At 39.5% G+C, this 14,119-nt stretch overlaps 1 protein-coding gene across 1 annotated transcript in view; it reads left to right on the top strand.

Annotated features, from left to right (window-relative positions):
- The window catches only part of bcar3 (BCAR3 adaptor protein, NSP family member), a 270,158-nt gene that overhangs the window by 22,011 nt on the left and 234,028 nt on the right, over positions 1 to 14,119 (top strand). Inside the window, exon 3 of the mRNA XM_062028535.1 lies at positions 3,787 to 3,901. Coding sequence (XP_061884519.1) covers positions 3,787 to 3,901 — 115 coding nt within the window. The remainder of the gene's footprint in view (positions 1 to 3,786; positions 3,902 to 14,119) is intronic.

Genomic DNA, 14,119 nt, shown 5'->3' with positions numbered 1-14,119 from the left:
ACTTCCTTTTATTGTCATTCAAATTTGAACTTTACAGTACAGATAAGAACAACATTTCGTTGCGTAAGCTCGTTGTAGTGCAGGATAAAAGAGCAATAAGGTGCAGATATAAATAAATAGATTACTGTACAGATAAATATATTACACTTTTGCATATGGATGTATGTTATATTGTCTTTATATTCCAGCGAGTTCGTCCATTTTTGGGGGCAATTGAGGGGATTATTATGATGCGTTCAAGAGTCTTATGGCCTGGGGCAGGGGTCGGCAACCTTTACCACTCAAAGAGCCCTTTTGGCAAGTTTCACAAATTAAAGAAAGTAATGGGAGCCACAAAAAAAAATTTAAAATGAAAAACACTGCATACAAAGCTTAAATGCTTTGTGCTATGTTAACTAGGGGTCTCCGACACACGCACCGGCACGCACTTTAATGTGGAAATTTGATGTTAGTGCAGCCCGCGAGTTTTGAATGAATGGCGCTTGATAGCGTCATACTTGCCAACCCTCTCATTTTTCCCGGGAGACTCCTGAATATCAGAGCGTGATGACACTGCATTTGGCGCCCTCTACAGTCTGCCCTAAAAGTGTACCTGCTCGACCCCACGCAGAATGCAGTTTCAGCTTGCTCACGTAAGTGACAGCAAGGTGTACTAACTCAGCAGCCACACATCTTACACTGACGGTACCAATACCCAGAATCCCATGCAGCCCTAACTCTTCCGCTCAACCAACGCACGGAGAGGGGGGGGGGGGGGGGGGGTAGCGGGGGTGTATAATGTAGACCGGAAAACTTAGGGCTGCATGGGATTCTGGGTAATGGTTGTGTTGTGTTTATGTTGTGTTACGGTGGGATGTTCTCCAGAAATGTGTTTTTCATTCTTTTTTGGTGTGGGTTCACAGTGTGGCGCATATTTGTAACGTAACAATGTTAAAGTTGTTTGATACGGCTACCGTCAGTGTAAGCTGTGTGGCTGATGAGTAAGTATGCTTTCCTGTCTCCTGTGTGTGCAAGTAATAACAACATGCAACATGTGGCTGGACTGGCACGTTGTATGTAAATGCTATAGAGGACAATTACTGCAGTGCAATTAGGGCACGCCCTTTATTTAGTAATTAGAGTGTAAATAGGATTATTTTTTCCCTGGGAGTAATCTATGAGAGACACTGAGATCCATAAACCTCCTGGGAAAATTGGGGGGGTTGGCATGTATGTAGCTGAGCCGCATCAGAGTGGTCAAGGAGCCGCATGCGGCTCCGGAGCCGCGGGTTGCCGACCCCTGGCCTGGGGGAAGAAGCTGTTACAGAACCTGGAGATTCTGCTACGGACGCTGCAGAACCTCTTTCCAGAGTCCAGCAGTGAAAACAGTCCTTGGTGGGGGTGGGAGGAGTCTCTGCAGATTTTCTGAGCCCTGGTCCGGCAGCGGCTTTTTGCGATTTCCCGGATAGGAGGAAAAGGAGTCCTGATGATCTTTTCCGCCGTCCTCGCCACTCTCTGCAGATACTTCCAGTCTGAGGCACTGCAGGCTCCAGTCCAAACAGAGATGCAGTTGGTCAGTAGGCTCTCTATAGTGCCTCTGTAGAATGTGCTGAGAAAAGTGCGTGCGCTGCTGAGCTCTTTTTACAGGAGCTCCGGTGTGTAGGGACCAGGTCATATTGCCAGTTATCTGCACCCTCCAGGAACTTGGTGCTGCTTACGATCTCCACTGCTGTGCCGTAATGAAGAGTGGATTGTGGCTGGACTGGTACCTCCTGAAGTCGACGATGATCTCCTTGGTCTTGTCGACGTTCAGGACCAGGTTGTAGGTTCTGCACCAGTCGACTAGATGTTTCACCTCCTCCCTGTAGTCCATGTCGTTGTTGTCACGGATGAGACCCAAGACTGTCGTGTCGTCCGCATACTTCCCAATGTGGTTGGTAGTGGACCTGGCGCAGCAGTCATGGGTCATCAACGTGAACAGCAGCGGACTCAGGACGCACCCCTGGGGGGAGCCGGTGCTCAGGGAGATGGCACTGGAGGTGTTGTCGCCCACTCTCACAGACTGGGATCTGTCTGTGAGGAAGTACTATTGAAGATATTTGCTCCTTCTCAACTCTGTGGTAATATTATATTCAGAAAATACAACCAATAGTACGTTAAAGGCCTACTGAAACCCACTACTAGCGACCACGCAGTCTGATAGTTTATATATCAATGATGAAATCTTAACATTGCAACACATGCCAATACGGCCGGGTTAACTTATAAAGTGCAGTTTTAAATTTCCCGGTAAACTTCCGGTTGAAAACGTCTATGTATGATGACATATGCGCGTGACGTCAATCGTTGAAACGGAAGTATTCGGACACCATTGAATCCAATACAAAAAAGCTCTGTTTTCATCTCAAAATTCCACAGTATTCTGGACATCTGTGTTGGTGAATCTTTTGCAATTTGTTTACTGAACAATGAAGACTGCAAAGAAGAAAGTTGTAGGTGGGATCGGTGTATTAGCGGCTGGCTGTAGCAACACAACCAGGAGGACTTTGACTTGGATAGCAGATGCGCTAGCCGGCGCTAGCCGGCGCTAGCCGACGCTAGCCGACGCTAGCCGCCGACCGCACGGATGATCGGGTGAAGTCCTTCGTCCTTCCGTCGATCGCTGGAAAGTAGGTGAGCACGGGTGTTGATGAGCAGATGAGGGCTGGCTGGCGTAGGTGGAGCACTAATGTTTTTATCATAGCTCTGTGAGGTCCCGTTGCTAAGTTAGCTTCAATGGCGTCGTTAGCAACAGCATTGTTAAGCTTCGCCAAGCTGGGAATTATTAACCGTGTAGTTACATGTCCATGGTTTAATAGTATTGTTGATTTTCTGTCTATCCTTCCAGTCAGGGATTTATTTATTTTGTTTCTATCTGCATTTGAGCCCGATGCTATCACATTAGCTCCGTAGCTAAAGTGCTTCACCGATGTATTGTCGTGGGGATAAAAGTCACTGTGAATGTCCATTTCGCATTCTCGACTCTCATTTTCAAGAGGATATAGTATCCGAGGTGGTTTAAAATACAAATCTGTGATCCACAATAGAAAAAGGAGAGAGTGTGGAATCCAATGAGCCAGCTTGTACTTAAGTTACGGTCAGAGCGAAAAAAGATACGTCCTGCACTGCACTCTAGTCCTTCACTCTCACTTTCCTCGTCCACGAATCTTTCATCCTCGCTCAAATTAATGGGGTAATCGTCGCTTTCTCGGTCCGAATCTCTCTCGCTGCTGGTGTAAACAATGGGAAAATGTGAGGAGTCTTTCCTCCGGTGACGTCACGCTACTTCCGGTATAGGCAAGGCTTTTTTTTATCAGCGACCAAAAGTTGCGACCTTTATCGTCGATGTTCTCTACTAAATCCTTTCAGCAAAAATATGGCAATATCGCAAAATGATCAAGTATGACACATAGAATGGATCTGCTATCCCCGTTTAAATAAAAACATTTCATTTCAGTAGGCCTTTAATGTTAAATCTTACTTCTTACTATTTTCAACAGTCCGCTCATTTGAGCAGGAAAACGCTGAACACCAGCCCGGCATCTTTGTTTTCTACCTGTCAACTGTCAGTTTAGGCTGCTCGCCGGCTCCTCATCACCACTTCAAGATGGCGGCCCAATTTCTCGCGTCACAGCAGCCAATGCTGCGTCTACTTATAAGATGTTTATGCCAGCAGCCACTACAGCGGCGCCGTCTTGGATAAAATAAATAAATAAATAAATACAAATAACTCACACGAGCTTTATTCTGTTGTTTTGTGTTCTCTAGGACCTGTTGAACCTCTCAGAATGTGATCTCCTGGATCTGGGTGTGCACAATCAACTCCACCGTCTGCACCTCCTCACCTCCCTATGCCTCCTTCAGGAGCGAGAGAGGAGGAGAGGTACTCACACAGAAAGTCACCACACACACACGCACACACACACACACACACACACACACACACACACACACACACACACACACACACACACACACACACACACACACACACACACACACACACACACACACACACAGAAGTCGTAAAATCAGCTGTTCACCCGGCGGGTTTTCCCGGGGATGAATAGGTAAGTCCTTCTTTAGCTGCCGTCTTGTTTTATCATATATTGCTGCCTTTGCATCTATTCTTATTCTTATTTTTCTTCTCCAGATTTTGCCGCGTTATACCTTCCACATTTTTCACCCGATTCAAACCGATTTAACTTCAAACTGTTCAGCCTATTCGGGAATCGCGGGCTTTCCCCTTGACAAATTCCAAAAATTCCCAGATTTCCCAGAATTTCGGATTTTCCGGGATATTTTTTTTCCATTCAAAATGAAATGGCCATTTTTCTTCCACCATTTCCACATTTTTCAACCTGTTCAAACCATTCCACCTTCAACACATTCCACCATTTTGGAAATTTAAAATTCCCTTATTCCAAGTTTTAAAAAAATTCCAGGGTTTTCCAGAATTCCTGGTTTTCCTAAGCCCTATTTCCACCCTTTTTTCTGACGACTACTCCTTCCACATTTTTCAACGCATTTCAACCGTTCCACCGTCAAAACATTCCTCTTAATCATTCAAAAAACGAAAAAAAATTTTAACTGGAAAAATTCCCAAGTTAAAAAAAATTCCAGATTTTCCCGAAATTCCCTAATACCATTTCCTACTTCAACATTTCTTGACCGATTTAAACGATTCCAACACCAACCAATTCAAAGCTCATTCAGGACATTCATGCTCCTAATCAGTTTGTAAAAAACCCCGCTTTTCCCAAAATTCCAAACATTTCCAGGAAGTTTCCAGGAAGTTTCAATTGAAACGAATCGGACATTTTTCCAAGTCGATGTTTACTTTTGTATGCACATTAAATCAACAACAAAAAAAATCCTGACTTTGGAGCAATGTTCACGGACTCTAGTATTTGGCTCCCGATTAAATTAAATTGTTTTTCGTATTGGGACCATGATTTCTGGCCTAACTTGTTCACCGGTCCTCATATGGAAGGTACCTTTCCTTGTTGATGTCTCAAGAAGGGTAGAAATACAAGAACACACACACACACACACACACACACACGCACACACACATTTCAGAATGGATGTGACCAACGTTCCCTCTAAGGTGCGTGCCTGTGCAATTGCGCACTGCTCAAGCGTCCTCTGCGCACGGCAAATCTATGCCACGCACAAAATCAAATAAAAAAATAAGCGCATAACAATTTTCGACACACGGACACGACAGAAAAAAAAGTTTTCGTCATCATTGTTCAAATATTGTAACGTCTGTCGAGACGCTTTGAGGACATGAATTCCATCCATCACTTTACTGAGCAAAACTCTTTATTGTCGGCCATAAACACATCACCAAAACATTAGTAAAAAAAAAAGATATCTAGCAAAAGTGGTCATTTTCTGCAGTACAAACCAGACCAAAAGCAACTTTGTTATATCAACAGCAGCCGCTCGCTCTTTCTCACTTGCGCCAACACATGCACATATGGCACTTAGCCAGTGATGCCTTTACAGCCACACAAAAAGTCGGACAACTCCAACACCACACATAAAGTGTCATTCCAGGTCGTTACACTATGATTTACCAATCAAATGTGTGCTTATTCTAGTGTCATTTATTAGGAATCTTAATGTATAAATATTAATCATGAAATGCTGTTAGTATATTAAATAAATACAAATAAATATATATTTTTTACAAACAGGAAGTTGCAGGAATGTACACATGATCCCCTGCTTACATCTCATTGTGCAACATGTGGATGTTTTAATAGGAACTAAATGCAATGTCTGAAAGGGATACTAATTATTTCCAAAGCAGGACCTCCACCCAGACAAACAATACAAGTACACAGTTCATGTCATTGTAAGTTTCCCTTTAGGGGACCTCTGACGGTATGGGGACAAAAAACAGGTCCCCTAAAGGGAAACTTACAATGACTGTGGTGACTGTGTAAACAGAGTGATGTCCCCATTAAGTAAGCATTGCCAGAACACACACACCCACACACCCACACCCACACACACACACACACACACACACACACACACACACACACACACACACACACACACACACACACACACGCACACACATTCTTGTATTTGTCACCTTCTTGAGACCTCCGAAAAATGCCTACCTCTTTAGGACCACCCTTTCTAGATATATAAAGATTTGTATTTACTGCAATAATAATATATACAAATGTAAAAAAAGCTTGTTGTGAAAAATGAGTTGGAGTTTTACAAGAAAAAGGTCACAATTTCACAAGAAAAACTTAAGAATTGTGGCAGTATTATAATAAAAGTCGTAATTTTACTCAACGCAAGTCAAAATTTTACAATAAAAAATGTACATTTGTGCAATATTATGATACAAGTTGGAATTTTACTCAATAACAGTCGCAATTTTACAAGAAAACTTTTAAAATTTTGGCAATATTATTATTATTATCGGAATATTACTTGGCAAAAAATGTCACTATTTTACAAGAACAAAAAAAAAGGGCAATATTGTAACAAAAGTCAGAATCTGTATATGACAAATGTCACCATTTTGCATTAAAAAGTAATAATTTTACATAAATAACTAATAATTTTACGAGGAAATGTTGCAATATTACAGAAACAGAAAGAAAAGGAGAAATTGTTCTTAATTTTATAAGAAAGAAGTCGACACATTCTGACAAAAAGACTGCTTTTAGTTATTTTTGTATTTTTTTGTTTTTTTTGTTTGTGATTGGGTTTTTAATCTTCATCATTTATTTCAAGTTATTACAGTATGTCTCTATAGACAATTGTATTTATTTATTTATTTTTAAATCATTTTGGCCAAAGGGGGAGCATTTCAAATTATTACACACACTTGTTATTTCATATGTTGACCAGAGGGGGCGCACTTTTAAAACTGAACATGTGTGCAATATTATGATAAAAATTGGAATGTTACTCAATAACCGTCGCAATTTTAGAAGGAAAGCTCAACATGTTGGCAATTTTATGAAAAGAGTGGTAATTTTACTCGACAAAAGTCACACATTTATAAGAAAACTTAAAAATGTTGGCAAAATGATAATAATCTGAATTTTACTTGGCAAAATTATGACAAAAGTCAAATTTTACAAAAAAAAACATCACTATTTTACAAGAACAACAAAAAAAAAGGCAATATTGTGACATTTGCATTAAAAAGTAATGCATGTACATGAAAAAGTAATCATTTTATGAGAAAATATTGCAATATTACAGAAACAGAAAGAATATGAGAAATTGTTCCCACTTTTATAAAAAAAAAAAAGGTGACACATTTTGAGAAAAAGACTGCTTTTAGTTCTTTTTTTTATTTGTTGTTGGTAATTGCTTTGTAATCTTCATTATGTACTTCAAGTTATTACAGAATGTCTCTATATACATATTTATTTATTTATTTTAAATTCATTTTGGCCGAAGGGGGCGCATTTCAATTTCTTACACACACTTGTTATTTCATATGTTGACCAGAGGGGCGCAAAATTATGACAAAAGTCAAATTTTACAAAAAAAACATCACTATTTTACAAGAACAACAAAAAAAAGGCAATATTGTGACATTTGCATTAAAAAGTAATGCATATACATGAAAAAGTAATAATTTTACGAGAAAATATTGCAATATTACAGAAACAGAAAGAATATGAGAAATTGTTCCCACTTTTAAAAAAAAAAAAAAAGGTGACACATTTTGAGAAAAAGACTGCTTTTAGTTCTTTTTTTTATTTGTTGTTGGTAATTGCTTTGTAATCTTCATTATGTACTTCAAGTTATTACAGAATGTCTCTATATACATATTTATTTATTTATTTTAAATTCATTTTGGCCAAAGGGGGCGCATTTCAATTTCTTACACACACTTGTTATTTCATATGTTGACCAGAGGGGGCGCAAAATTATGACAAAAGTCAAATTTTACAAAAAAAACATCACTATTTTACAAGAACAACAAAAACAAAGGCACTATTGTGACATTTGCATTAAAAAGTAATGCATATACATGAAAAAGTAATAATTTTACGAGAAAATATTACAATATTACAGAAACAGAAAGAATATGAGAAATTGTTCCCACTTTTATAAAAAAAAAAAAAAGGTGACACATTTTGAGAAAAAGACTGCTTTTAGTTCTTTTTTTTATTTGTTGTTGGTAATTGCTTTGTAATCTTCATTATGTACTTCAAGTTATTACAGAATGTCTCTATATACATATTTATTTATTTATTTTAAATTAATTTTGGCCAAAGGGGGCGCGTTTCAATTTCTTACACACACTTGTTATTTCATATGTTGACCAGAGGGGGCGCAAAATTATGACAAAAGTCAAATTTTACAAAAAAAAACATCACTATTTTACAAGAACAACAAAAAAAAAGGCAATATTGTGACATTTGCATTAAAAAGTAATGCATATACATGAAAAAGTAATAATTTTACGAGAAAATATTGCAATATTACAGAAACAGAAAGAATATGAGAAATTGTTCCCACCTTTATAAAAAAAAAAAAGGTGACACATTTTGAGAAAAAGACTGCTTTTAGTTCTTTTTTTATTTGTTGTTGGTAATTGCTTTGTAATCTTCATTATGTACTTCAAGTTATTACAGAATGTCTCTATATACATATTTATTTATTTATTTTAAATTAATTTTGGCCAAAGGGGGCGCATTTCAATTTCTTACACACACTTGTTATTTCATATGCTGACCAGAGGGGGCGCACTTTTAAAACCGACACACAGTCCATTTGAAAAATCCCTCCTTTTTGGGACCACCCTCATTTTGATAGATTTCACCACCAGGGGTGCAAATGAGACATTCTCTATTAGATGCAATGGTTTTTTTTCCGTATTGGGACCATTATTTATGTCATTGCTTGTTCACACCTCCTCATATGGAAGCTACTTTTCCTTGTTGGTGTCTCAAGAAGGGTAGAAATACAATACACACACACACACACACACACACACACACACACACACACACACACACACACACACACACACACACACACACACACACACACACACACACACACACACACACACACACACACACACACACACACACGGCGGGGTGAACAAACATTATCGTCCCTTATCCGTCTCATCACCTTATTTGTTCGGTCTCCTAAAGTCCCCGAGCATCCATCTCTGCCTTTGTGCTCTTGTGTGCCCAGGCGCTACAAGACAGCTCGACAGCATCGGTGTCAAGTAAAGACATGCATATGCCTTGGGGGGGTCTGGTGGTGATATGGGGGTTGTCTGCAAGAGGACAATACCGTGACGCACACACACACATATAAACATACGCACGTATCAACACACACTCTGCCTGTTAAAGTGGTGAGGTCTGCTCTGCTGCTCGCCTTTATCACTTAAGGGTGTGTTTACAGTAATATGCATTATTCTGTGACATCTAACTGTTCTCATTCATACAGTCGTGGTCAAAAGTGTACATACACTTGTAAAGAACATCATGTCATGGCTGTCTTGAGTTTCCAATCATTTCTACAACTCTTATTTTTTTGTGATAGAGTGATTGGAGCACATACTTTTTGTTAGTGTAAAAATAAACATGTCCTCACCTTCACGCCTTGCCCGCGCCAACTTTCTTTTGCCTTCCGGGAAAACACAACACCCCAAGGTCCACGTATTGACAAACACCCAGCAATATGTTTGGAGGTGAAAAGGTGAGGCCTTTAATCCCAGGTCAGGTTACTTCTAGACCTCCACCCCAGATCCCACCTCACTCCTACCCACTTCTCTAAAGTGGGCTGGCTCAAGGTGGAGGACAGAGTTAAACAACTTGCACTGAGCCTAGTCTATAAAATCCGCTACACCTCCCTGATACCGAAGTACATGTCAAACTACTTCCTTAACGTAAATGACCGCCATAACCACAACACCAGGGGGTGCTCCACTAACCACGTTAAACCCAGATTCCGAACTAACAAAGGTCTTAACTCATTCTCTTTCTATGCCACATCAATGTGGAATGCGCTCCCAACAGGTATAAAAGAAAGGGCATCTCTATCCTCCTTCAAAACCGCAATAAAAGTTCACCTCCAGGCAGCTACAACCCTAAACTAACACCCTCCCCGGATTGCTAATAATCAAATGTAAACAATCAAATGCAGATACTTTTTCTTTTTCTTATGCCTTCTGATCTCTCTCTCTCTCTCTCTCTCTCCATACCCCCCCCCCCCTCCACACCCCTGATTGTAAATAATGTAAATAATTCAATGTGATTATCTTGTGTGATGACTGTATTATGATGATAGTATATATGATAGTATATATCTGTATCATGAATCAATTTAAGTGGACCCCGACTTAAACAAGTTGAAAACCTTATTCGGGTGTTACCATTTAGTGGTCAATTGTACGGAATATGTACTTCACTGTGCAACCTACTAATAAAAGTCTCAATCAATCAATCAATCACCATGCCTACCATCAAGCATGGTGGTGGTAGTATTATGCACTGATAAAGTGATTGGAGCACATACTTGTTGGTCACAAAAAACATTCATGAAGTTTGCTTCTTTTATGAATTTATTATGGGTCTACCACTCCTCTTGACAAAATTGGTGCAGTTCAGCTACATTTGTTGGTTTTCTGACATGGACTTGTTTCTTCAGCATTGTCCACACATTTAAGTCAGGACTTTGGGAAGGCCATTCTAAAACCTTCATTCTAGCCTGATTTAGCCATTCCTTTACCACTTTTGACGTGTGTTTCTGTCATGATCCGTGGTCCCGATTATGTTATTATGTTCTGTTAGTTTAACTCCATAGTTCCTGTTTTTTGTGCACTCTTGTTTGTTTTGGTTGCCATGGTTGCGTATGATTTTCACCTGCCGCTGGTGTTCGGACGCTCACCTGGCTCTAATCAAGTAGACTATTTAAACCGCCTTTGCCAGTCAGTCGGCTGGCGTCATTGCTCGTGTCACGTCTGATTCCATAGTTATGCTAGTTGCTCGTTTCATGCAATACCATAGTTCATGCTGTTTGTTTACTTCATGCCTTGCCAGGTAAGTCTTAGTTGTTTCATGCCACAGTTTGATAAAGTTCTCTATGTCCATAGTTCTTGCTAAGTGTTAGCGTCTATGTTTTTTGTTCTTTAGCCTCTCGTGTGAACAGCACGCTTTCCTTTTGTTTTGGTTCCTGTCTTTTGGATTCATTGATTAATAAATATGTTCCTACCTTCAAGTCCTGCCCGGAATAGTCCGTTTGCATCCTGGGAGAACAAACCTCGCAGTAAACTGCGAAAACCACGTCGTGACAGTTTGGGGTCCTTGTCCTGTTGGAACACCCACTTGTGCCCAAGACCCAACCTCCGGGCTGATGATTTTAGGTTGTCTTGAAGAATTTGGAGGTAATCCTCCTTTTTCATTGTCCCATTTACTCTCTGTAAAGCACCAGTTCCATTGGCAGCAAAACAAGCCCAGAGCATAATACTATCACCACCATGCTTGACGGTACGCCTGGTGTTCCTGGGATTAAAGGCCTCACATTTTCTCCTCCAAACATATTGCTGGGTATTGTGGCCAAACAGCTCCATTTTTGTTTCATCTGACCACAGAAGTTTCCTCCAGAAGGTCTTATCTTTGTCCATGTGATGTCAGATGAAACAAAAATGGAGCTGTTTGGCCACAATACCCAGCAATATGTTTGGAGGAGAAAAGGTGAGGCCTTTAATCCCAGGAACACCATTCCTAGCATCAAGCTGGTTTACGAGCAGACGAGCATGTTCGGCAGCGCACAATCACAGAGTACTTACAAGCAGACACAGTGTGTAGACAGAAAAGGGAGAACGGACGCATTTTGGCTTAAAAACTAAAGATAAAGGTGAAGTTATAACACTGAAACGCCCTCAGGAAGAGGTGCTTTAAGACATGGCTAGCTAGCTAGCAGCTAAAGTCCAGCCCTAGTCGGCAGTGTTTTAGCTACTTCTAAATCACTAATCCTGGTCTCCATGGCGACAAATAAAGTACGTTTCTTAAAAGTATCATCCCTGCAGGACGAGGAATAGCTAAACATGCTTCACTACACACCGTAGCTCACCGGCGTCACAATGTAAACAAACACCATTGGTGGACCTACACCTGACATCCACTGTAATGATACCAAGTACAGAAACGTATCTATTCAATAATACTGTGATTACGTCGATATTTTTTGACATCACAACATCTTTCGTTTAAAAAAAATGTATATTATGTTTATAAACTCAGGAAATATGTCCCTGGACACATGAGGACTTTGAATATGACCAATGTATGATCCTGTAGCTACCTGGTATCGGATTGATACCCAAATTTGTGGTATCATCCAAAACTAATGGAAAGCATCCAAACAGAAGAATAAATGATTATTAAATTTTAACAGAAGTGTAGATATAACATGTTAAAAGATAAAGTAAGCAGTTATTAACAATAAATGAACAAGTGAATTTATAATTCATTTTCTACCACTTGTCCTTAATAATGTTGACAAAATAATAGGTAGATAAATGACACAATATGTTACTGCATATATATATATATAAATAGTTGATTTATATAGGCTAGTAAGGTAAAGTTTTGTACCTTACTAGCCTATATAAATCAACTATTTATAAATACACATTAGTAGGCTAAATGAACCTCTTTAACATGTTACTGCATATGTCAGCAGCTAAATTAGGAGCCTTTGTTTGTTTACTTACTAATAAAAGACAAGTTGTCTTGTATGTTCACTATTTTATTTAAGGACTTAATTGCAATAAGAAACATATGTTTAATGTACCCTAAGATTTTTTGTTAAAATGAAGGCAATAATGCAAATTTTTTGTGGTCCCCTTTATTTAGAAAAGTAGCAAAAAGTACCGAAAATTGTCTAAATAATTTTGGTACAGGTACCAAAATATTGGTATCGGGTAGAGATGTCCGATAATATCGAACTGCCGATATTATCGGCCGATAAATGCTTTAAAATGTAATATCGGAAATTATCGGTATCGGTTTTCAAAACGTAACATTTATGAATTTTTAAAACGCCGCTGTGTACACGGACGTAGGGAGAAGTACAGAGCGCCAATAAACCTTAAAGGCACTGCCTTTGCGTGCCGGCCCAATCACATAATATCTACGGCAGGGGTGTCAAACGTACGCCCCGAGGGCCGGATCAGGCCCGCGAACAGGTTTTATCCGGCCCGCGGGATGAGTTTGCTAAGTATAAAAATGAACCTGAAATTTTTGAATGAAAGAAACAGCTGTTCTAAATGTGTCCACTAGATGGCACAATAGCAATTCTTTGTATCTTTGTAGATGATGCTACATATGTACAAAATAAACCTCATGATGTTAGTACATCAGTCGAGGAAAATGATCAAACTGCATAAATAAAATCTTGTAATTTGATTTTGATATAATTGTTTTATCTTGATACATTGAAAATGAGTTGACTGATGAACATTATCACATAATTTATTCAGAAAATATAAATAACGACAAAAAGAGTATATATACTATTAACCGCAACAGGTAATTGTAAAAAAAACAACAACTTTATGATTTATACAATTTCAGAATGTGCTTGTTCTATTTTTAAACAAATAAAACAATCTGAAGTTGTCTTCATTTTTAAGTTATCGTGCCGTGATTTTACCAGTCCGGCCCACTTGGGAGTAGATTTTTCTCCATGTGGCCCCCCATCTAAAATGAGTTTGACACCCCTGATCTACGGCTTTTCACACACACACAAGTGAATGCAAGGCATACTTGGTCAACAGCCATACAGGTCACACTGAGGGTGACCGTATAAACAACTTTAACACTGTTACAAATATGCGCCACACTGTGAACCCACACCAAACAAGAATAAAAAACACATTTCGGGAGAACATCCGCACCGTAACACAACATAAACACAACAGAACAAATACCCAGAACACCTTGCAGCACTAACTCTTCCGGGATGCTACAATATACACCCCCCCCCCCCCGCTTCCCCCCCCCCCCCCCCACCTCAACCTCCTCATGCTCTCTCAGGGAGAGCATGTCCCAAATTCCAAGCTGCTGTTTTGAGG

This window comes from Entelurus aequoreus, linkage group LG19 (assembly GCF_033978785.1).
Source record: "Entelurus aequoreus isolate RoL-2023_Sb linkage group LG19, RoL_Eaeq_v1.1, whole genome shotgun sequence".
NCBI classification, from domain to species: domain Eukaryota; kingdom Metazoa; phylum Chordata; class Actinopteri; order Syngnathiformes; family Syngnathidae; genus Entelurus; species Entelurus aequoreus.
Note: the sequence above shows the minus strand (reverse complement) of the source record. Positions and strands in the feature narration are given on the sequence as shown.